General features: G+C 60.8%; 4 protein-coding genes across 4 annotated transcripts; 2 read left to right on the plus strand and 2 right to left on the minus strand.

The window, feature by feature from the left end:
- Window positions 1–4,257: 4,257 nt before the first annotated feature.
- On the minus strand, window positions 4,258–5,845 carry LOC117643145. The gene is made up of 4 exons (XM_034381891.1): window positions 5,685–5,845; window positions 5,303–5,605; window positions 4,910–5,225; window positions 4,258–4,824 (listed from the first exon to the last, which is right to left on the minus strand). The coding sequence occupies exons 1-4, from the start codon at window positions 5,742–5,744 to the stop codon at window positions 4,580–4,582; spliced, it is 924 nt and encodes a 307-aa protein (XP_034237782.1). The 5' UTR covers window positions 5,745–5,845; the 3' UTR covers window positions 4,258–4,579.
- A 694-nt stretch (window positions 5,846–6,539) lies between these two features.
- Window positions 6,540–8,037, plus strand: LOC117642977. Its single transcript, XM_034381650.1, has 4 exons — window positions 6,540–6,699; window positions 6,786–7,040; window positions 7,167–7,338; window positions 7,496–8,037. Exons 1-4 carry the CDS (start codon window positions 6,646–6,648, stop codon window positions 7,975–7,977), a joined length of 963 nt encoding a protein of 320 aa, XP_034237541.1. The 5' UTR covers window positions 6,540–6,645; the 3' UTR covers window positions 7,978–8,037.
- A 130-nt stretch (window positions 8,038–8,167) lies between these two features.
- LOC117643217 lies at window positions 8,168–9,936 on the plus strand. Its single transcript, XM_034382001.1, has 4 exons — window positions 8,168–8,382; window positions 8,660–8,917; window positions 9,201–9,408; window positions 9,484–9,936. The coding sequence occupies exons 1-4, from the start codon at window positions 8,311–8,313 to the stop codon at window positions 9,804–9,806; spliced, it is 861 nt and encodes a 286-aa protein (XP_034237892.1). The 5' UTR covers window positions 8,168–8,310; the 3' UTR covers window positions 9,807–9,936.
- A 144-nt stretch (window positions 9,937–10,080) lies between these two features.
- LOC117643071 lies at window positions 10,081–11,239 on the minus strand. Its single transcript, XM_034381767.1, has 2 exons — window positions 11,087–11,239; window positions 10,081–11,013 (listed from the first exon to the last, which is right to left on the minus strand). Exons 1-2 carry the CDS (start codon window positions 11,129–11,131, stop codon window positions 10,117–10,119), a joined length of 942 nt encoding a protein of 313 aa, XP_034237658.1. The 5' UTR covers window positions 11,132–11,239; the 3' UTR covers window positions 10,081–10,116.
- Window positions 11,240–22,959: the final 11,720 nt, after the last annotated feature.

The raw sequence follows: 22,959 nt of genomic DNA on the forward strand, positions 1-22,959 counted from the left end.
CTCACGACGAGGCCTTCGACCAGGGCCAACAGACGCCAGCGCCGTCCTCTCTGGTTCGCACTCGACCGGGCCACTAAAAGAGGCGCCCCGATATGACCGCTATCAAACTTGGAATTGGTTGCCGTCGCCTTAATCGAAATTAGATTTTCTAGATTGTCGTGCCAAAAGACGCCTGAGCATGGACGTCGCACTAACATTGACGTTCAGGGACAGCCCTGGCCGTTCTTGGAAGCGCTAATTCTTCTTGCCTGAAATCTCATTATTCAGCATAGGCAGAGGTCCCTCAACTACTGTACTCCGTCTAAATTCACGAGCTTTGCGAACGGACTTTCACCTTTACCCAATCGCCGGGAGCGTGATTGCCGAATTGGAATTCGGCTGTTGATTGCTTTTAGCAGGTGTGGATGAGCGCTCTTTTGTTGCAATGACGAATGGAACAAATAGGGACTTTGTTTTCGATGCTTGTGAAAGCTGCATGTGCTTTGCCTTCCAATTTTAAAATAGTGATAACGTGTTGAAATGGACGGTCATTTTATTTGCGGAACTTGCGAAATGCCTCTGTGCAAAGGTACTACTTTATCTTATTATTAGACGTCGCAAACGAGCGATGAATTTTGTGTATGAATGATTGCCTTTTCGTCTATTGTGATAATATCTTCATGTACATACCTTCATAGTGCAACCTGTAAGAAGAGGATTTGCCCCTCCTAGAGGTACTTTCACAGAACTTTCATTAATATCTTTGTTGCCATAATTTGTGTGAGTACAATCCAAAGCATTTATTGTGTTGTTTTCTAACTGCCTACTTCGGCATAAGGACTACATCTCTTCTATTTTTCCACTAAACCTACCATAATAATAATACCTTAGGAGATTCGCAATCACTATCTTCTATTCCGAACCTAGTTTTAGCCTTAAGATGGTGGTTGGCACCAAGATAAAAAAGGATCACAAAAAAGTCAGTTTCTTATGTTGTTGTTTTCTTTATTTCGTCGTGATACTGTAAGCTAACGTCGTTGCCCACATTTCAGACAAGGAACCAGAGACATCTCTGATTCAAGCAGTAGACCTCTTTTACATATCTGATTACCAAATGTAATTTTGATGATTCGTTTTTTAACCAGAGACGCATTTAACTGTTAGGTTCGATGATTTAAGCGCGGGTCGTGTTCTGTCATTGGAGTCAAAAAATTGTCAACTTTTATAGGTGTAATATTTTACAGGCGTGACTGTTTATTGTTATTATTATTATTATTATTATTATTATTATTATTATTATTATTATTATTATTATTATTATTATTATTATTATTATTATTATTATTTTGTATTACTATTGTTACACAAGGTGTAGAATAGTACTCTGCATAGTTTTTAATGTCACTTTCACTAAATGTATTGTCCCTGGACCACAACAACTTAGCAAGACGCTTACCGATTGTCGGTATCTCTATGGTATCTCCAACCTGACTGTAACGTTTCGAGTGTTTACTTCAAGAAAAGTGCCTTCTACGAAAGCAAACTCGAATTTCTTGCTTCGTTTCTCGAGTTCTATGACGTGCACCATCATTACATTTGAAATTGGCACACTCTGGAAGTTCAGTTTTATCCAACCTGAGTCAATACTGGGTCAATACTCTAAAGTCCATCGGTTTTGCATAGGAAATGTCTTGCCTTTACTGATTAATAATTAGAGAATTCCCTATCCCTTGAATTAATTTGCGCAGGCGCAAACGAAAAGAAAAAAGACAGTGCCCTATTTCCTGTCTATGTATTAGTGTTATGTTTGTAAATAAATCCGTGACTGCAATGTTCCCTGTAAGGAAGTGTATATTTATCAATTAATTAAGATGAAAGTTTGTTTTTGTTTCTTCAAGGATGATTGGCGTCGCATGTATGGGACTTAATGCGAGTTGTATTGTAATGGAAACCCTTTGAATGTTTTATGTTTTGTTAATAGTTTCAGTTTAAAGACTATAATCACACAGTCATATATGACTAGAGAGATAATGTTATCAGAAAACAGCCTGCTGGGCCTTTGTTTTCACATGTATCGAAGAAGGATGTGATGATCAAGATTAGTCAATTGAACAAATATATGTTGTGAAAATAAAAACGTTAAATTATGATTTTCTACTGTGTTGTTTTTATTTACAACAAACATACCCACGAGTGCACACTATTTATAATAAATACAGAAGACGTCGAACCAGCGGCGTCTCCACATGATGGTGGGCTCCTCCACCCTCTATCCCGCACGGAGCCAACTATACGAACGTTTGACTAGAACACCTTCATTCAGTAAATCAGGCAAGAGCTGGGACGCCATACTCGGCGGCGGGCACTACTACTTTCACGGGGGCGGGAGGCCCGTACACTGGCTCAGGGGCTGGGGGAGGAGGTCCATAGGCGGGCTCGGGAGCCGGGGGCGGCGCAGGTGCAGCGTAGACAGGGGCAGGTGCGGGAGCAGGGGGGCCGTAAGCTGGCTCTGGAGCTGGGGGCGGCGCAGGGGCAGCGTAGAGAGGTTCGGGAGCCGGAGGAGGAGGACCATAGGTCGGCTCGGGGGCCGGGGGCGGCGCAGGAGCAGCATAAACTGGGGCGGGTGCGGGAGCAGGAGGGCCGTAAGCTGGCTCAGGGGCTGGAGGCGGTGCGGGGGCGGCGTAGACTGGAGCAGGGGCGGGGGCAGGGGGGCCGTAGGCGGGCTCGGGTGCCGGCGGTGGTGCCGGGGCGGCGTAGACTGGCTCGGGTGCTGGAGGCGGTGCGGGCGCGGCGTACACAGGGGCGGGTGCAGGGGCGGGTGGAGCGTAGGTAGGCTCAGCGACCGGTGCTGGTGGAGGCGGCGCGTAGACGGGGGCCGGCGCGGGAGCGGGCACCGCGTAGGCGGGCTCTGGGCCAGGAGCCGGCGGTGTGTTGACGGCGGCGGCGGCAGCTGCGGCCGCCGGAGGAGCGTACTGCTGAGGGGCCGCCAGGGCCGAGCTGGCCAGCAGCACGGAGCACAAGATCTGGCAGAGAGAACACAGTTAGGAAACTAAGAGCACCGCGCACTCCATGCAGTGCAACGCCCGTCGAGATGCCACACTCACCGTCCACATGGCCATGTTGTTCGTCGGCTGGAGACAAACAAGCACTGCTGCCAGTTCCAGAAACACCACTGTGTTTTATGGGATGACCGGCCGAACGGCCGCCCCGCGATGTCCCCCTCCACCACCCCACTGGCGGGGCGTTCGCTGGAGCGCGCGGGCGCGGAGGGGCGGGCTACGGGGAGGCAGAAGCACGGCCAGCGACACGGCCTCCCCGACCTTGGCGCGGACGACACCTCACGCTCGCTGACCACAACACTCTCGATGATTCGGTCGGTCACTGCTTCCGGTCTGAGTTCCGTTTGTCACACTTCAGTGTCGTGGAGCATGAAACAGATTGCGTGGAAGGCAACCAGCACGCTGCTTGCCCTATTGATATCATGGCAGTCAAAAATGTCCAGAAATGACGATAATCCATCCCCCCGACACAGGCGATTGGAACTGATGCCTACCTTGGCTCGGAAGTGACGGACCCTTTAAATTTCCAATTGATTTCGAGTTCCCAAAAATATCGTTCCGCTATTGCAAACGAACGGGAGCATGCCGTCGTCCGAGGTTGCCCAACTGCGTGGCCCGGGGGCGCAGCACGCGGGAGGCGGCAGGCCCGCCACTGGCCCGCCACTGGCACGGGGTGTTTTTCCAGCGTACCGCACGCCGCGCACGCCGTGTATGCGTCAGGGCTGCCGACCGCGGCACGGCGGCGCGACGGCCGTCACTTCCGCGACGTGTTTTCGAGTGGTGTGACGCGCTGCGTTGGTGTTGGTGCGTGCACCGCCCCCGGCCCAGCAACGGCAATGCGCCAAGTTCAAGCGGATCAAGCCAATCACAGCCCGGGCAGTGCGCCGCAGGCAGAGCGTCAGCGCCCGAAATAAAGACTGCACCGCGTTTATGTAAAAGTTAAGCAGCCCTCGAGTGCATTCCTCATTCCGAGTGTTTTTTTTATGCCGGGGAGGTATTGAGCGAGCGCTCGCTTTATGATTGGCTCTTCTGGTTCCAGTCGCGTTGCCCGGGGCAACGTGCGCGTGACGGGGCTGCGGTACTGCCGCTGAGTAACGCACAGTGCGGAAACCCCGCCATAAACCAGTTTTTTTGGCAATGTGCTTCATGCCTCTTCCAAAATAAACGTGACAAAAAAAGAACGAAGACCATGTTGGATTTTTCGGTATTTTAAAAAATATATATTCAGAATCTGTTTTATTTTGGACTACCCTTTGAATCGGCGGCAAGCTATTTCGACCCACACTTTAAAAAAAGCCTGCGAAGCAGATGCGTCGTTACGAAGAAAATGAAGATATTGTAGAATTGCTTGGCAGACTTTACAATGACTTCGTTTTCTTCGCAGTACGAAGAGATGCTTCGTGGACTTTTTTTTTTCAGTGGAGGCGGAGCGACTTGGTCACGCGTAGTGGCTGCTGGTGGTGTCACAGAGATTATTGGCTGAAACAGCTGCCATCCTCGAGTGAGATTGAAGGTGGCACTTTGTTATCGCTGCGTTGCTATCACTGCTTCTGGCTGGGCGCAATGATGCAGTACGCGAGCTGGGCGGCGGCCAGCTGCACGCGGTCGCCCTTGCCGTTGAGGCTCTGGGCGGCGCACGCCTGCAGCTTGTCGCGGCTCTCCTTGTTGTACAGGTCCGCGGCGTCGGACACGAGCTTGGCCACCAGGTCGGGGACGTCGGCGAGCTCATTGGCGCCCTTGGCGAGCACCTTGGTCACGCACTTGGCCTTCCTCCAGGCGTCGGACCCTGCGCGACAAAGAAAGAGCATTAGAGGCGCGATTTTCATGGCCGCGGGGCCGAGGGGCGATGTGGCGGGCTTGCTCATACTTACAGGAACCGAGAGAGTGGCTGCCTCGCACGGCGACGCCGTTGTCGGGGATGGCGGGGGCGTCGGTGGCGGGGGCGGGGGCGTCAGTGGCGGGGGCGTCGGTGGCGGGGGCGTCGGTGGCGGGGGCGTCGGTGGCGGGGGCGTCGGTGGGGGCGGCGTCGCAGGCCTTGATGTCATTGATGGTCTCGACGGGGACGGTCTCGAGGATCTGGAGGAGGGCGCCGACCTGGGCGCGGATGTCCTTGGCCTCGGCGATCTGTTTGGCGGCGCAGGTCTCGGTGTCGGCCTTGATCTCATCGAGGACTTGCTTCAGGTCGGTCTGAGAGAGAAGAAACAATGTTTATCTAAGGCTTTAACACACGCCATGCCAGTCGCCGTCGAAACAGCCTTGTATACCTTGAAGGCTGCGTTGCACACCGCGCTCTTCTTCTCCAGGTCCTCCAGCCTGCCCTCGAGGTTCAACTGAATGCCGAACCTCTTGAAGACCAAATCGTCGATCTTCTTGGCGACGGCGACCGAGCTGGCCTGCAGGGCGTCGACAATCACATTCTCGAGCTGGTGGACGCGCTCCTTGATCTTGCGCACGAGCTCCTTGAACTTCTCGATGGCGTTCTCGACGGGGTTGCCGGTCAGGCGTTGGTGGGACAGCAGGGCGATCTGGGTCTTCAGGGACTGGGTGTCGTCACCCTGGGCGGGGATCTGGCAAAACAAGAATGCGTCAAAAACACGGAAACATGAAGCTAAGGCCGAAAACAAGACATTGGGGTTGTCGTCTCACCCTTGCGGCGCAGGCGGCGGTGATGGCCGCTAGGAAGAAGAGGGCACGGATGGGCGTCATGGTGAAGTCTCGCTCGCGTGGCAGGATCCTACTTGAATCGCACAGAACCGGTCGCGCAGCGCCAATTTATGCAAGCTCAGATTTAGCGGGTCGCGCCCCGCCGTGCCGCGCCGTGCCGCCTGATAGTGACAGTGTCCTTAGTCCTGCCGCGCTATCGCCACGCTTCCCGATGCCATCGGTCAAGTGCGGCTGCGGGCCTGCGTCACAGACTCATCCCATTTACGTATTTGCGGTGTTGTCGACAGAAGGGCGGCCGACCCGAAGGCGGGCCTCCTGGCGTGCTAGTCATTGTTCTGCTCTTCGAGACTTAGCCTCCTGCGAAGTGACATGACGAGGGCAAGGCGCGAAGACTTGAACGCGGGAACGCCAGCGTGGTGCGGCTAGCCAACGCCGGCCCGGGGGAGCACGCGCGATGGCGTAGGAGGGGTGGCCCACCCACCAGGCGCCGCGGCCACGCTTGAGCCAGCCTCCACAGTGACGGCCACCACTGCCACCAGCGCGTGTCGTCGGCAGGCTGTGATAGGCAATCCCTTCGTCACCATCGGAAGAATTTGGCGCGCTATCTGCATCGCAACACGAGTATGCTCGGCGTCTACGACTCGTACACCTCACAAACTACAGTGTCGCAACTTCGCACCACCACTCCACGAGGAGAGCTCGCGACCACGCGGGAGTAAATACTCCGACGGAATGAAAACACAAAGTTGAAATATACGCACGACATCAACAGAATCACTAGGTGACATGAGGGCAGCCGCCCTGAGCAAGGTCGGAGTTTCTTTCTAGGGACTCAAGACAGTAGACGATTTGACCACGAAACGACAACTGTTTAAATAGCGAAAACAGGGTATATAACGCGGCACGCCCCGAGGCAAGTCGTGGACGGTCATCCCCAGCCAACATGTCACCCAAGAGCTTGTTCTTCCTCCTCGCTGTCGGCCTCTGCGCCACGCAGGTACCTACTCGTCGTTCCCAACATCATTCAAGTGTTGCAGTTTCTTCATTTTGCTGACGGTTGTTGTCTGTTGTTTGGATGTGCAGATGGTGTCCGCGCACCGCGAGGCGCGCGGCATCGCCGAATTCTTCAACACGGCCAAGAACAAGCTGTCCCAGCTGCTGCACAAGGCCGAGGACCCCATCCTGTCGAGCATCAACACGGTCAAGCAGTACATCAACAACCTGGAGAACAAGCTCCTTGAATCCGGCACCACCGCCCTCAACAAGGCAGGGCTCCAGGTCAACCTCACCGACCTGGCCGACCTTGTCAAGGACACTGCCAAAACCTGCGCGAAGGACGTAAGTACGGACAGCGATGTACTTTCAATGGGGAGTGATGTATCGACCTCACGTTACTCACAAGGGGGGTCATTATCTCACCCCTGGATCTACAAGTGGTTACTAAAGTGTTCCTACTCCATTCAGGAAAAGGTCAAGGCTGGCGCTAAGGTGATCCTCAACGACATGGCTTCCTGCGTCGTCAAGGACGTGACCACCCTGCAAAACCTCATCGAGGAGATGGAGGACCTCTGGGACACCGCCCGGACCATGCCCTCCGCCATCAAGGACGTCGCCAACCGCTGCAAGACTGGTGAAGGTGAGAGCGGGCCAGATGTGTTCATGTTTTCATCTCGCTGCGAGGGCATCGTTCATTTTTCATTTTCTATGAAATTGCATGCATTGCTTCTGCCCAAGCATCATCAATTTGACGCACTTCAAAGTGGATTTGATGGCCTTCTTGTAACTCCGCACAGCTGTCCCCGCGGATCCCCTGCAACTGACCGTCACCCTCGACACCAGCGACCACGAGTTGGCCGAGGCCAGCAACGAGCTGCTGGTGACCGCCAGCAAGCACCTGAGCAAGCGCGCCCTGTTTGACCTGTCCCGCGTGACCAACTGCGTCAAGAACATCTTCGACTTCGCCAAGAACGACCTCGTCAGCATCCCCGGTGACGTCATCACCGCCGCCACCCACGCCTACCAGGTTGTCCAGAGCGTCCAGGGCGGCATCCCCGCCTGCGTCGCCAAGAAGGCCACCGAGAACGTCGACGAGATCACCAAGCTGGGCCTCGAGGTCGGAGCCTGCCTCGCCGCCGGAGTCGCTGACGGAGACCTCTCCACCAACCCCTCCCTGAGGGTCCTGAAGCAGCTCTCCGTCGCGGCCGACGCCCTCAACAGGCTGCAGGACTCCTCCGCTCTGAGCGCCGCTGGTCAGATCACCCAGTACCTTGGTTAGGTTTAGCCACTGGTTGCCACTGTCGCAATTGAAAAATAAACAATGAATCTGGAAAGCCTGCCGTTTGCGTAATTCATTATTTCTCAGCGCCTCGCTGATCCCTCACACGCACTGCTGCCAAACACGCGTCCGCACTGACGCTGCAGGTGTCACCGACCGCCGCACGCTACGCCGCCAGGCCGCCGCGCTGACCCAGCACTTCCAGGCCGTCTTGGTGCCCGGAGTGCTCCGCGGGGTGCCGGCCGGCCGTTCTTGGCCATTCTCAGCTGCTAGGCGCGTGCAGTGACAGTTCTAGACCACAGCCAAAGCAACGCCGGCACGGCCCGCCCGAACATGACACTCGCCAGGCTGGCCGTCGAGTACGCCGTCGTGCTGGCCACCGCCGTAGCCATGGCCGGCTATCAGGTGAGTCGCATCGCACTGGCACAAATTGACTCATTTAAACAGACGCCGGCGAGCGGAGAAGCGATGCCGCGCCGGACGTGCTGCAAGTAACTAACTGATTGCCTCCAAATATTTCTTTTTGAAAAGGATGGCTTGTTTGATTATTTTTCTCACTCTTTTCACATCTGCCGTGTGTTTGCTCCGCCATCGCCAGCAGTTGGATGAATTTGCTCGAGACCGAAAGGTAAAACAGGTCTTGTCTAGTCGAGAGAGTCACGGGCTGCTTGTTGTCGCGCAGGTGCAGTGCGAGTCGGAGCGGGGCTTCCTGGAGCGGGTCCTGGGGCGCGCGGAGCAGAGCCTGCAGGCAGTGTGGGCGCGCGCCCGCGGCGAGGCGGACGGCCTGGTGCAGGGCACGGTGCAGCTCTTCCGACGCAGGGAGCACGACGCCCTGCACGCCGCCTCCCTGCAGCTGGAGCAGCTCGGCGTCGACGTGGACCTCAACGAGGCCGGCGACGACGTCGGCGACGACTTGTACGGCTGCGCGCAGGCCACCAAGGTGCGTAGCACGCGAAGCATGCGGTGTTTACGCCCTGCCGGCGACGCGGCGATACCCCGCGCAGCAGAAGGGCGGTGAGAGGCGCGGGGTATGGCTGGCTCAGCGGCGGAAGGGGTATCGCCGCGAGGGCGACCTCGCTATAGCGAAACCGCACTGTGCTTTCTCTCTCTCTCGCACCTCGACTGAACACACCATGAGTGCGAGAGAGACAGAGTAACCAAACCACTGTTAGGAATCCTGCCAGACTGCGAAAATGTCATTTCTCTCTTTCTCTTCCCTCCAGACAAAGTACACGCGTCTGCTGCAGCAACTGCGTCGACGCGTGGAGCAGTGCTGGGGCTGGGAGAGCCAGGAGGTGTCGGCGCTGTTCAGGGCCGTGGAGGACCTGCTCCTGGCCGGGGACCGCCTCCCCGCCTTGCTGCGCGCCAACATGAACATCTGCCTCCACCAGGGCCGAGGCCGGCGTCGGTCGCGGAGGGCGGACTCTCAAGGTAAGCAAACTGCCGTTCGAAGCACACTCCAGTTTGCCCCTTTGGCTAGTCTTGCTCCAACCGGATTCGTTCCAGGGGCAAACGCCACGTCGAGGACGGCGCCGACGCTGCCGCCGCCCAGTCCGTTCCGCATGCTGCGGTGCACGGCGGACTCGGTGAACCTGACGTGGACGTACGTGACGTCAGTGCCGCGAGAGGTGGGCCGCGCGGCCAGGAAGACGGCCGGCTTGTTGGGCTCTTCGCACGAAGACTGGGCGCCTTGCGCGCAGGCCGTCGTCCGCCAGGCCGCCGGCTCCACCGTGCAGACCCTCCGCGACCTCGGGGGCTGTGTCGTCGACCGAGTGTCGGGGACGTCCTGGCGGCGCTTGCAGGAGGCGTGGGAGCACCCCCGCCGGTAGAGGGTGGACGACGTGGACGACGTGGACGTCGCGAGAGTGCCAAGTTGAAGCCATCACAAAGGGAGACGGTCCGCCACGACCCCCTTACAGTCGCACATACTGTCTTTTCTGTTTCTCACTTCCCTTCGAAGCAATGACAGCTTCAATCGCAAGTTCAGTTCTGGCCATGGAATACTCATTATTTGAAGTGGAATTTGATGTGTACACTTTATTAATCTCGATTTGAATTCAAGTTTGATGTAGATATATCTCAACAGGAAAATGTAATAAAAACTTTTTGAACTAAGAAAATATTTTTATTATTTAAGCCTTAGTTGCCCAACTTGCTGCGGACGCAGCTGACGATCTGAGCGGCGGCTTTGGCGCTCTGGATGGGGTTGCCGGCGACGGCCTTGGCAGCGCAGCCGGTGAGGTCGACCCTGAGGGTGGCGACCAATCTGGTGGCCTGAGTGGCGTAGCTGATGGTGTCCTTGACGAGCAGGGCGCTCTTGACGGCGACGGGGGCGATATTTCTGATCTGGCAAGTCCTCTTCCCTAACGTGCTGGTCGATGAGCGGCAGGTGTTGTAGCCCACGGCTCCGTCCTTGGCGAGGGTGGTGGCGCGGATGGGCACGTTGGCGATGTTCTTGCCGAGGGTGGCGATCTCGGTGACCTTGTCGGCGACGCACGTGATGGACTTGGCGACGGCGCTGTCGCCCGACTCGGCGACGGACGCGGCGGTGCAGTCCTTGACGTCAACGCCGGCTTCCACGGCCTTCTCAAGGATGGCCTTGACGGGGGCCGTCCATCTGTTGCTGGTGGCCTTGCTCACGGCCTCCTCGGCCAACTGGTTCACGGAGTTGATGGTCTCCTCGATCTGGCTCTGGACGCCACTGGCGATGGTTTTGACCTCATCGGCGGCACCGTTGATAGTCTGGAGCAGGTCGTTGGGGGCGAGGTTGTTGGCGGCGGCGGTGAGAGAGTCGACGCTGATGTCAGCGGTGGCAGAGTCGATCAGGGCCTGGGCGCCTCCGGGCAGGCTGTTGCGGATGCTGGAGGCCGTGTCGAGGGCGCCGGACAGGACGCCAGAGGCGCGGTCGGAGGCGGCGCTGGCGACGTTGCTCACGGCGTTGCTCACGGCGCTCCGGGTGCTGCTCACGGCGTTCTGGGCGGTGTTGACGGCGCCGCTGACCAGGTTGCGGAGGCTGCCAAACTGGGCATTGTTGCCCTGCGGACGAAACAGAGGGCGTTAGACCAAGTGGCGGCGTGCGAGGCTGACTGGCCGGGGCGATGGGACTCACCTGGATGAGGCACACGGCCAGGAGGGTGATGGCGAGGAACTTCATGATTGCCGCTGTCGCTGGTTGCCAAAGCGCACCTTCGATGCGCGCACTGCTCTTTATACGCCGATCCTTCGGCGAGAAAGACGCGGCCGCAGAGCGCGGCGGCACGACTTTTCCACCAGCTGTTCAAACGCCTTCTCGAAGCACGTGTCTCGGCGCGACTGTTTTCTCTAAACACTATTTGGCCGCCGTCTCTGTTCGGATCCATTTTTCGTGAAAGCTTAATGTCTTTCTACGAATAGTTCAACCTCAAGTTCGACATTCTTGCACGCTAGAAGTGGCGCGGGAAGAAAATTGTTCTGTTAAGGCTGAGCGACAACGAAGTCCTTACCGTGCGCACCACATAGTGTGTCAGTTCGTAAGCGCTCAAGTATCTCAGAAAATTTTGTTCCCCAAAAGAAAACATCAAACAGCTCTCGTCTCCGGGCGAAGCTCAGATTGACAATTAGCATAGAAACAGAAGGGAATATTAAACACATTTTGTTTACAGGGAATTCTACCAAGTGTCACCTAGCAGCTGTCAGTGCCGAATTGTTTGTTCAACCACGACATTGACTCAAAGCCAAAGCCTAGTTCCTTTGACGTTAACCGTGGCTAGACGTTGTTTGAACAGTGTGTGCACGGGTTAGTACACTCGATTGGCGTCACGGAGTGTGTTGGCCCCACCCACAATGTCGTCACACATGCATCATTCTCGTGCCTGCATGCACGCTTTTGGCCTTCTGGGCTTACGAATTCCATCCTGTACGGTGCGAGGTGCGCAACTCTAAGCCAGAGCCTCGATCACCGCGATGGACTGAAGGTTTAGCACTCTCACCATCTTTAGGGCGAGGCGCGAGCGTGGTCTTCCCTCCCGTGTCGCTACTCCACGCCGGAGTTGCCGCGGCGCCCGGGGTATTGCCGCAGACCGCGACGCGTCCTACGCTACCCTTACCCGTCCTGGGACGTGCCAAGGCGTGCCAAGGCGTGCCACGGCGTGCAGCCCAGCCCTGACCTCGCAGGGCTCCATGGCCAGGCTGGCGGGCGCTGGCGGGCCACGGCGTCCACGCCATGCCGGGCTCCAGGCGTGGCCCGACCGATCGATGCGTCATAGCCGAAGCGTGGCCGGGTTCCCTCTGGTTGCACGGTCCAGGGCCACGCCGCCAGGCCGCCGGGCCGCCGGGCCCTCACGAGGTGCTACCACTGCCCAGGACCGAAGAATCGGACCGCATACGGCGCTACCCCGCGCGCCAGGCCATGCCATTGGTGGCATCCTGGAGGAGTCTCTCGCACACGGGGTATAGAGACACTCGTCCGAATGTCGGAAACGGAGGTGCCTGTTTTACAGGCGTGGCGCGACCGCGTCTTTGCCTCCTACCCCTCCCACTTCCTCCCCTCGGCCTTCCGCACTGCCGCTCTGAAAGCCACGAAGAAAAGCACCGCCCCACCCCGCCCCACCCCACCCCGCCTTGGCTTGGAATAAAAGGGCGACTCGCGCGACCACCTTTGTAATAAATACGTGTTGCTCGAGGCGAGGCGCGAGGCGGCCGCCACCCAGCAGCGCCCTGGCTCAAATTATCCCGCTCCAGCCACCCGCAGGTGTTGTTGATGTTTGCTGCTGGGCGCTGTTACTGGTTAACGGCTGGGCGCTGCGCGCTGATTCCGTCCGAACACTTCGTCGCTGTCTCTGTCGCACGCATGGGGCGTGGGCCGCGGCCGTGCGAGAGAGACGAAGTGGGTGCTCGCGGGCCGCCGCTGTAGCCGGAGTAACGACCATGTTGTCTCGCGGCCGTTTTTGCCTGCTGCCCTGCCTGGCATTATTCTTCCCGGCCTCCTCGGCCTCCTCCGCGCCGCTGGGCCCGCTGGGTCGCGGGCGGGGCGCAGATTCAAACTTACACCTCCCTCTCTCCTCCCTCAAGGCGCCGCCGCGCTGCCGCGATCCATCATCCAGTGTCGCGACAAGCCAAGGGCCGCTCGCAGTAAACGGCCCCCTAATTTGTTGGCCGCTTTGTGCTGACTTTGCATGCCTCGCATCGCACACTTGGCGGCCCGTTTGCCTCCGGTTTGCCTCCGGTTCGGCGTGCCGCACCGGCACTGCAAGCCCCGCGACGCCCCGCGACGACGCAAGAAGAAGGGAACGGCAAGCAGTTTCGGTTTACTTCCTGAGATACGAGAAGCGCGGCAAAGTTTGACAAGTGCGTGGTGTGCGTGCGTGCGTGTGTGTGTGTAAACGCGTGCATGTGTGTGCATGTGCGAGTGTGCGTGCAGGGATTCCGTTTCATCATGCATGATTATCGACCTCCTGGCGGGGGCAGCGCGGCCAACATCTTGAAGGCGCTCGGAGCGTCGTCTGCTAGCCGGCGGCCGCTTTCCCCGCCGTTTTCCGCGTCACTTTGGCTCCGCTGTGTTCCCACCACTCCTCCACTGTTTTTCCGAACCACTTTTCCGCTGTTTTTTCACAGCTTCCCCCCACTTCCCCGGCCGGCCAGGGGCGCTGCCGGCGGGGCAACAAGATGAGGCCCTTTTTGTCCAGGGCGGGCTCTGCTCGCTGTAATAAGCGGTGCGGAAGTGAATAATAACACAGTTCGATGTGCGAGCGGCGAGAGCGAGGCGAGAGCGGGCTGGGTGGCGGAGCGCGCCCGTGTTTTTCTTGTGAGCGCTCCGCTAGCCGCCCTGGAGGTACCCACCCTAATTTTACTCTCTGCTGCACACTCTAGCCGTAATAACGAGTTTCTTTGCTTGTCCCCTCGGACGGACGGGCGGGCGGACGGGCGGGCTCTCCTAGCGGTCGGTGCAGTCAGTCCTCGCCTCGCCCTGAACCCCCTGCCGAGCGATTTTGAGGAGTTCTTTCGCCGCTACACCTTCTCCCTCGGGACGCCCCGTGAGTGCGAGAGCGACGAAGCGAATCATGGGAATAATCGGTCCACTGCCAGGCATTACAATCTCGCGGGCACACCACGACACCCGACCCGACGGCACCGAATTGAGAAGGCGCTGTGCTGTTCAGTGCTCCCAACCCCCACCCCCACCCCCACCCCCACCCTGCCCTGCCCCACTCGGTTTAGCTTCGCCGGCAAATTAATATTTTAGGGGCGCAGGCCATGGCTCTACTATGCGTGGGCGAGAAACCGCAATCCGAGACCCGGACTGGCAGAACAGCGAGCGCGGCGGCGCAGCCGTGTGGCGGGGCGCGGCGAGGCGGGGCGCGGCGGAGCGAACGCGCTCGGAGGCATGGCAGTGTGGGGCGCGGTGGGGCGGGGCGCGGCAAAGAACGGGCTGTGCTGAGTGCATAATCCCAGGCCATCTCTTCTTCGCAGAGGCCCCTACCTCCGGCCCCGCCGCGCTCCCCCACCCCAACTTTTCCCGCGCGTCCCCTACGTCTCCTCAAGAAAAACACCAACAGTCGAGAGTCTCGAGAGTCGAGAGCAAACAGCGAGTGATCGATTCTCGTCCCGGCACGGCACTGCACTGCACGGCACACGAGTCGGGCCCGACTTCCGCCTTAATCGTCCTTTAACTCGCCCGGGCGCGCCCCGCCCCTACATCGTCCCCGGCAGACTGAATCCGCGCGGCGTCTCCGCGTCTCCATCGCACCTTCTCGGGCCGCGCCATGAGTGCGAGAGAGAGAAAGCTACGTTCAGGAGGATGATAGCCCTGCCCGCTCTGCCCGCTCTGCGCGTCGACAGTGTTCTCCCCTCGAGCGTTGTTGGCACAGCGAGAGCGCGGCGGACTGGGCCAGTAGCACTGCCAGCAGCGCTAGCAGGCCTAGCCGAGTCGAGGCGAGTGCATTTCAAATTTGCCGCTTTCTCCGCGCGCTCGGGGCCGCGTCACGGCACTCGCGCGCTCTCACACTCGAAGACTGTCGGCAGGGAGTGACAGGGACAGCGAGCTCGGACGGCTCCCTAAATGAAAGGCGGGAAAGCCAATTGGCGGGAGAAAGGAGAAAGGCCCCGTGAGTCTGGAGAGTGGCAGGCAGCCGGCGGGGCGGGCGGGGCGGGCGGGGCGGGCGGGGCGGGCGGGGCGGGCGGGGCGGGCGGGGCGGGCGGGGCGGGCGGGGCGGGCGGGGCGGGCGGGGCGGCACAACTCGCGGACGGGCAGACGGGCTGGCAGCCTCGACCTTGCCCCCTCCCCCGCCCTCCCGGTGCCCCCGCGGCCCCGCGGACCCCCTGGTGGCCCGGCACCGACCCCACCGTGGAAGCCCGGTGGTGGGGGAGGCTGGGCTGGAGCCAGCAGTAGCGCCCTAGCGCCGCGGCGGCGGGGCGGCAGGGGGTGGTTCCACGCTCGGCGTCGTGGCGCGGCGTGGCGGGGGGTGGGGGCGGCGGTGGGGGTCGGCTGGCCGCTCGGCTCGGCACGGCCTCGGCACTCGGGGCAGCCCTTGCCAGAACCAGGCCAGCTGCGGCGAAGGCCGCGACGAGGGACTCGAAGGGCTGGAAGAGAACGACGGCGCTCCAGCGCGTCCAGCCTGAGCAGCCGGTGCCGCACCGCCCCGTCACGTGGCGCGTCACGGCTCCGCGCGTCACGACCGCGTCACGACCGCGTCACAAGAGTGTCACGCCTCACGGCCGCGCCGGGGTCGACACGTGCCGTGTCACGTTCGCGTCGTTCGTGACGGTGCCGCGTGGGTGGTGTGACAGAGGGTGACGTCGCGGAGGTGCAGGAGGACGTCGTGGGGGGCAGCCGCCGGAACAGCGAGCGCTGCGACGCGTTGCGACGCGCCACTGCAGGTGAGTGGATCGGCAAACACGCAGGCGTGCGAGAGAGACAGAGCGGCGCAGCATCGCCCGCGGCCCATCACACTGTCAATACCCTTCACGTCGCTGCGCTTTGCAGTTTCCCCTTCCGGCCTTCGGGCCCTGCCGCCCTGCCGGTGTTTGACGCGCGGAGAGCGCTCCGATCGCTCTGGGGATCAAGTCCCTCCACACGAGGCCGTGATGCTACGAGGCCGTGATGCCACACAATCAGGCCGGATAAGTAGATCTTTGGACGCAACGCGATCAACGGCGACGTGCGAAGACCCCTGCGGTGCTGCTGCAGAGCCCCGCGCTGCTATGCAGCCCGCCGGCACGGCTGCACCCGGGACTGCCTACCCGCCAGGCGCTCCGTGGGAGCCTCCAAGCACGTCCCCGTCATCGCGGCAGTTAATGAGATACGTGCTGAGTGTGGCCCATTTTTCTTGATGAGAAATGTCCCATGCGTTGGCCGTACCTGGGCCGAACAGTGAGACATCGGAATACCCTTCGTCTTCACTACCTTTGGGTTCATAGTGTGGTCGGGCTTCGGTCTCCGCCCTGCTGTGATCATGCAAGGCAGGTAGGATGCACCCCGCCCCAACCAGCCAGACGACCCACGCCCTGCACCAACGGCAAATTATTCGGTACCACACTGGAAGTGACATGCAGCTGGAAGTCACCGCGCCTCTGGCCCGCTCAGTGGCCACCCTGGGCCACCCTCCCCTGACCCTGTTGGCCGCCCTTGCCGTTGGCCGAACCCCCGCCCGCCCAGGCCCTGCGGTGCCCCGCCCGCCCGGCCCGGCCCCCGACGAGGCGAGGTACCCACCCCGCAATGCGCCCCAGCGCAGCACAGCGCCGTGGTGGCGGTGGAGGTGGTTGTCGTGCCCGATGCAGCTTGGCGGCTCTGGCTCCGGGCTGCCTCTGTCACGTCGCCGCGCCGCCTGGCCGCGTCCCCGGCGGGCATCGTGGGGCCCTCCTGTGTGTGGAGCAGGCGTCGCCGCGCGCCACGCCGTCCGCAGGGCGCCGCAGAGCCCCGCAGGGCGGCTGCATATTTTACAGTCATGATGTGTGTGTGTAAATGTGTTGGTGTGTGTGTGTGTGTGTGGCGCGCAATGCATGCGGCAATCAATAATTCGGTACAGCCGTCCTCCGGCAATACATCGCGCTGCGCCGGCGTGCCTCATAAGTCTCCCGTTTCCACTTTCCGATGAATTATGGTCCAGACCATCCAGATCATCCAGACCATCCAGAGTCCAGACGTTGCCGCTGGCCCGCCCAGCCCCTCGGACTCCACTTCGGCCACCCCTGTCCCGCAGCCTGGCTTGCCCTTGCCGGCAACCCGGTACCTAATCAGGGGTGCCACTGTATTTGGAATTTCGGTTCCCGTGACACACTTCCGAGACTTCTCCCTGACATTAATCGGGCTTATCCATCACTTTCTCAGGAAACATACAACATGCAGCTTTCGCTGCTTTCCCGGCCCAACACGTCTGCGAGGCATTGGCCCCGCTGGCCCCGCCGGGGGGGGGGGGGGGGCGAGGGGCGCCAGCCTGCGCCATAGCCAAGCCAACTGAGTCGTTGACTGCAATAATGGGGCCGCGTTGGGGAGGCGGAGGAGGGGGGGGGGGGGGAGGCTGCACCCTTTCTACGAGCATCCCCGTGGCACCGCCGGGCCTTGTGTCGATATGCCCGCCGCCGTGTCAAGGCCGCGCCCCGCCTGGCCCCGCCGCGTACGGCTCGGCTCGGCTCGGCTAGGCTCACCCTGCTGACCTACTAGGATGATATGCACTGCACTGTCCACCTGTTTGCGGCACTCACGTCGATACGCCCTCGCCAAAGACACGGCGAAACGCCGCGAGTCTGTCTCTCTCTCTCTCGCACCCTCGGCCGCACGCCACACCGCAAGTAATGTGTGCGACAGGGATGGAAACGCAAGGCAACAGGACGGGGGAGATAAGGCAAGGCGCTTTCGCCCTAACGACTTCCACACGTGTGTGTGCGTGCCTGTGTGAGCGTGCGTGTGTGTGTGTGTGTGTGTGTGTGTGCATGTATTTATGTGCAAGGAGGGGGACGGGTTGCCCCGCAACAAAGACAGCCCGTAAACGATGGTGACTCACGGAGCGCCTGCTCACGCATTCATCTGCACCCAAGCGATTATCGGGCGCGGCGGCGGTGCGGACGGAGCGCGGGTTCGACTCCCGGCTTCTGGCCGCCTTCCCGTTTTTTTCTCTCCTTTTCGCAGCCAATAATGTAGGCGCGGCGCAGCTCGGCGCGAGTCGTATTGACTCTATCGCCGGCAGGTGGAGATGGGCGGGCCGGCCAAGTATGCGCTGCGGATCATGCGTCATCACTTTGCGCACCCCCCCCCCCCAATCTTTACAGCGTAGCGGCGGCCCTGGCGCAGGGGGGCCTATAAAGTCGAAGAGAACGCTACAGGCCGAAGACTGTCCCTGCAGGCTACTTCAGGCCGGCTTACCTGGCGAACCCTCATGGCCCCCTGCACCCCCTGCTCGCCCCGCCGAACATCCCTTCGGCCCTGGGCGGCCCTCGGCCTTTTCCGCCGCGCCGGTTTTACGCTTTACGTCTGCCGGACAATAAGCCTCGCTCGGTCCTATGGGTCTGCAGGTCCTATGGGCCTGCAGACTGATTCCGAGGGCCTCTCCCTCTCTCTCGCACCTGTGCGGAACGCCCCACGAGTGCGAGAGAGACAGAGCGACGAAAACGAGTGTGCTGGGTCCGGCGTGTAGTTCCTGGAGTGGCGAGTCGAGTGGCGCTCGGGAGGGGAGCGAATAGTGGAGGGCACATTGAGTGGTTCCGGCCGGCCCTCCGGCTATCCGGCCGAGACACTGCGCAAACCGGCCAGCCCGTCCAGCTCGTCCAGCCCGTCCATCCAGCCGGACTGCCGGACTCCGGACTCCGGGCCCGTCGAGCGGGGAAGCGTGCGTGTCAACACGCGGCACACGGCCGGGCCGGCGCGGCGAGCCCCACCGAAGTGGCGGCCCTAGACCCGCCCGTCTCTCTCGCACTCGCAGAGCGCTGCGCGAGGTGCGAGGGAGAGGGAGCGACGACACGCCGGCGGTATGGTAGAGACTGCCGCCAAAGCCGAACGCCCCCGGGGGTATCGAACCCCTCGCCGCCGAGGCGGCCCCAGCGCCCCAGCGCGCTAGCCTGCTATCTGATGCTGACTATGCGTAATAACAATTCAGACTTTATCCGCGCTTAAAACTTTTTATCTCGACACGCCGGTATTGGATCGCGGCATCGCGGCGTGGCGGCGCAGTCTTCGCAGACACCCCGGCTGCGCTTCCCGGCTTCCCCGTCCGCGCGCCCGGACGCCTCTGACGCGTTCCCCACGGCGGCCCGGCGGCCCGGCGGCCGGCTGAGGCGCCTCGACCGGCCCCGACGGACCCTAAAGCAGCCCGCCCTCACGCGCTATAGGCCCCAGTACAGCACGCGGCCGGGCAAGGGGCAGGGGAAGGCGAGCACAACGGCATAAGGCGAGAGAGGGCATCGCCAAGGACCCCGCTGGGGAGCGCGTATAGAGCATTCGCCGCTGGGGGCGCGTTTGTAAATTAGCTATGACGTTTACGGAGTGCGGTGGTGGCGCCTCGCGCAATCAGCGGCCGGCGAAAGAGAGGCAAAGAGAGAGAGAGAGAGAGAGAGAGAGAGAGAGAGAGAGAGAGAGAGAGAGACGCGGTGGCGTTTGCACCTCGCCGACCGCGGTGCCGTGGCCATTGTTTATTCACTGCACTTTCGCTCGCCCCGCTATGCATGGTAATTAATCACGTTATTGGCTCGGCGCCGGCTAAATCACAGCTTTCCAATAAAAAAATACACCCACCCCCCCTCAAAAAAAAGGGAGCGAGCGAACAGGCCCCCGTGGTATTCGATCCCGCCCCTCCAGCTAATCGCTGGCAACGCGAGGGCCACTTTACGGCAGCCATATTCCGCTCACAATTAACTGGCTAACTGCACGGCCGCGTCGTGTCGGCCTCCTCGCCAACTCCGCCTCGCTGTACCGCGCTATACCCCCCCCCTCTGCCTGACACGATATTTAATTAATGGACGATCCTTAATGCTTGACTTCCGCACTTTGCCCAGCCCCCCCCCCCCCTTGCCACGCCGCGCCGCGGAAGAGCGAGTAAGGGGATGTTGGAGGGGATGTTGCCTTATTTTTTTAAACGCCGCGCCCCGCACGCGCGCGGCCAAGTCGTCTGTTTTATCCAGGCGGCACTCAATATTTACTTGCCTGTGCTTGCTCCCTCTTTGCCATCGCATGAGCGGCTTTCTCTGCGCAGCACACGCCCGGCCAGCCCACCACTTTAGTACACGGTTGAGTCCGAAACGACCCGCAGCAGACGCAGCCCGGATGCCGCCGCTGAGGACGATATTTTGGTGAGATCTGTTAAACCGTTGAAATTAGACGGGCAAGCGAGCCGATTGTAGATCAGTCGGAACTACCAGTCGGAACAACAATCGGCTCGCCTACTACACCCCTCTCACTTTCACAGTTTGGACGTGCGAATCAAGGAACTACCCGTACCATCGCCGGCCAGGTTGGAGTTTGAGGTTATGTTCGGTCGTCAACCAAATTTCACTCACCTCAGTTCAGTCTGTTGCTCCAAGCACGCCCAGACATTCCCTCCAGAGCATCGCAGAGCTATTTTGTCACGTTAGGCCCACGATTCACTCACGAGACACTTTCCGAAACACAAACCACACGTCGCGTCAAATGTCGCTCGCCCGGCGCGGCGGTAGGCGTTCGCGCGCGCGCCGACTCGAGCCGTCTCTTCGGGAACGAAGAACGGACACTATCGGGCGACTCGGGTCGAGTATTTCGTTTACCGTGGCGGTCCTGGCGCTCGGCCCAGTGGCCCCGCCGACTGTCGACGCGATCCAGCACAATATTGCAGCGAGACGGTGCCGTCAGGTCACGCGGAATAATAAATAAACTTGACTCGGTGCGACCGGGAAGCTCGGCCGCCTGCTGTTTCGGCTGGGCGGGGAGGGGGCAGACGCCGCGGGGCTGTCGGGGCGACAGGGCTCCGGCCGGCAGGGCGGCCCTGGCGGCCCGGCGCGCTGACCGACCAGCGGGGAGGATCACGGCCAGATAATGGAGGGGGAGTCGGTCCTCAGCCTCGCACCGCGTCGCGCCGCGCTCCGCCTCGTTGGACTAGATTAGGGGACTGCGGTGGCCGGCCGGGGATCGCCGCCATAATCACAACATCTTCCCGTCTAGTGTGCGTGTCAGCGGTGTCAGCGGGGGAAGGTGAGTGCGAACGGCCCATCCCGCCCCACCCCACCCCGCCCCCGCCTGCCTAGCCTAACCCCAACCCGCCCCGCCCCGATCGGAAGCCGCGATACGGTAGCCGCAGCCCTCGACCCGCACGGCACGGCACGGCACAGCGCCTCTCCACAAAGCATAGTCATCGCCACTACGGCCCGACGCGCGGATATCCTGCGCGAGACGCACGTGACGCGCGTGACGAAGCGTGACGGGGCGGCACGGGGCGGCACGGGGCGGAGGCGAGGGGGTGGCGCCAGTGCTTCTAATGGGCCAAAGGAAAGAAAGAGGTTGGGGCGGGCCCCGCGGCGGACCCGCGCCGCCCCCGTCTCCTCGTCCCGGTGACGAATGGGTCGTCTCAAGACTCGCTCGTCACTCCTCGTGTGCCGCCGTGCCGCCCCCACTGTCAGTGGCCTCTCCCCCAGCACGACGTGCCGACCCGTATTGGCGCAAAGCTGCACCCCGCGGCCACGGCGGCCTCCACGACGGACTCGACGGCTTCTTCGAGGCTCCTTAAGAATATTTTTGAACATACGTAAAACTTCTTTTCAAAAGTAATTTTGAGTAGCCTCGAAGAGACACTTTTCGAAACGACCATCCGTTTTGTGGGAATGTACCGGCGCCCTGGACGAGGCCCTGGACGAGGCTAGTCACGCGACCGCATTGTCCGCGGCCCCTCCTCCCTTCGTGCGCCGCCACGGCCCGGCCGAGGCGCGGCTCGTGCACAAGTGGCAACTCCGCTGCACAAACCACGCGCGGGGCGGACTTTGATAAAGATCGTGTGGTCCGGGGCCAGGCCGGGGGGTCCTCGGTGACGGGCCGAACAATGTCACTCTCGCGCGAGTCGGCCGGCGACCACGACCGCGACGGTCTTGGGAGGCTTGCGGGCCGCACTCCACTCCGGGGAGGATGTTGGCGCCACCAAGTGGCCCGGCGCGCTGCTCTGCCTCTCTCTCCCTCCGCTTTGCTTTGGGGAGCATTAGACGTGTTTGTCGGCCGTGTTCACGAGTTTGTTACCTCGTCCCAGCACCGCGTCGACACGACCGGGCTGAGGGCCAGCCCCGGGCGGGACCAGCCCTGCAGCAGTGTGCCAACTTTACGCAACCGCTGACAGCGAGAACCTGGGAGCGGGCGGAGCGGGCGAGCCGCGTGCACCGGGCGTGTCGCGGTGCCTGCCGCCAGCACCAGGTTAATCAGCACGTGTGCACGCCACGTGGTCGCGGCGGGAACCCGAAGCCACGGCAAACGGAACGCTGGAAGCTCGTTTCCGAGAACCACCGGCCCGTCCCAGTCCGCTGCAGCGCGCCTCCAGCCTCACTTCGTTATTGAACCGGTGCTGCGTTTCGTGCTTCCGTGCCCCGGTTCCCGCTTCGCGAGGCCAGCCAGCCCGGCCAGCCCCACTCGCGCCACTGCTCTTTAATTGACACTGCTCGGGTCGCAGCCACGGCAGCCACGGCAGCCACGCCATGGCGGCAAGTTCGACCAGCGCTTGCTTGACCAGCGCGCCGGATGGTGGATCCAGCCGAGGTTTTCCCCGTCCCTTCGCCTTTCCCCACCTCATCCCTTGCCTCATCCCCACCCCCAGGCCGCGGACGGCTGACCTTAATGACCCCTGGGCAGTGGTTCGGTTCCCCAGGACCCCCGTGGCTACAGATTTTCTTTTCATTTTTTTCACTCCGCCGTAGTTGCTCCAGCTAGCCAGCAGCAGCACTGCGAAACAACCCCCCCCCCCTCTCTTACCTACACACACACACTAGAGTGCCGGCTTGACCTGCGGCGAGATTAAACTACCCGCCGCGGCGGACCGCTGGCACGCACAAGTAGTAGTTGGTGTTCCC

This window comes from Thrips palmi, unplaced genomic scaffold, assembly GCF_012932325.1.
Source record: "Thrips palmi isolate BJ-2018 unplaced genomic scaffold, TpBJ-2018v1 HiC_scaffold_1, whole genome shotgun sequence".
Taxonomy (NCBI): Eukaryota; Metazoa; Arthropoda; class Insecta; order Thysanoptera; family Thripidae; genus Thrips; species Thrips palmi.

Excerpts from the sequence above, each read along its gene's own strand:
- LOC117643071 (XM_034381767.1), bottom strand. The coding sequence starts at position 11,131 with ATGAAGTTCCTCGCCATCACCCTCCTGGCCGTGTGCCTCATCCAG. Across the intron at positions 11,014-11,086 it reads TGGCCGTGTGCCTCATCCAG|GGCAACAATGCCCAGTTTGG; the intron begins GTGAGTCCCATC and ends TTTCGTCCGCAG.
- LOC117643217 (XM_034382001.1), top strand. The coding sequence starts at position 8,311 with ATGACACTCGCCAGGCTGGCCGTCGAGTACGCCGTCGTGCTGGCCACC. Across the intron at positions 8,383-8,659 it reads TAGCCATGGCCGGCTATCAG|GTGCAGTGCGAGTCGGAGCG; the intron begins GTGAGTCGCATC and ends GTTGTCGCGCAG. Across the intron at positions 9,409-9,483 it reads GCGGAGGGCGGACTCTCAAG|GGGCAAACGCCACGTCGAGG; the intron begins GTAAGCAAACTG and ends GATTCGTTCCAG.
- LOC117642977 (XM_034381650.1), top strand. The coding sequence starts at position 6,646 with ATGTCACCCAAGAGCTTGTTCTTCCTCCTCGCTGTCGGCCTCTGCGCC. Across the intron at positions 6,700-6,785 it reads TCGGCCTCTGCGCCACGCAG|ATGGTGTCCGCGCACCGCGA; the intron begins GTACCTACTCGT and ends TTGGATGTGCAG. Across the intron at positions 7,339-7,495 it reads CCGCTGCAAGACTGGTGAAG|CTGTCCCCGCGGATCCCCTG; the intron begins GTGAGAGCGGGC and ends AACTCCGCACAG.
- LOC117643145 (XM_034381891.1), bottom strand. The coding sequence starts at position 5,744 with ATGACGCCCATCCGTGCCCTCTTCTTCCTAGCGGCCATCACCGCCGCC. Across the intron at positions 5,606-5,684 it reads CCGCCGCCTGCGCCGCAAGG|ATCCCCGCCCAGGGTGACGA; the intron begins GTGAGACGACAA and ends TTGTTTTGCCAG. Across the intron at positions 5,226-5,302 it reads TGTGCAACGCAGCCTTCAAG|ACCGACCTGAAGCAAGTCCT; the intron begins GTATACAAGGCT and ends CTTCTCTCTCAG.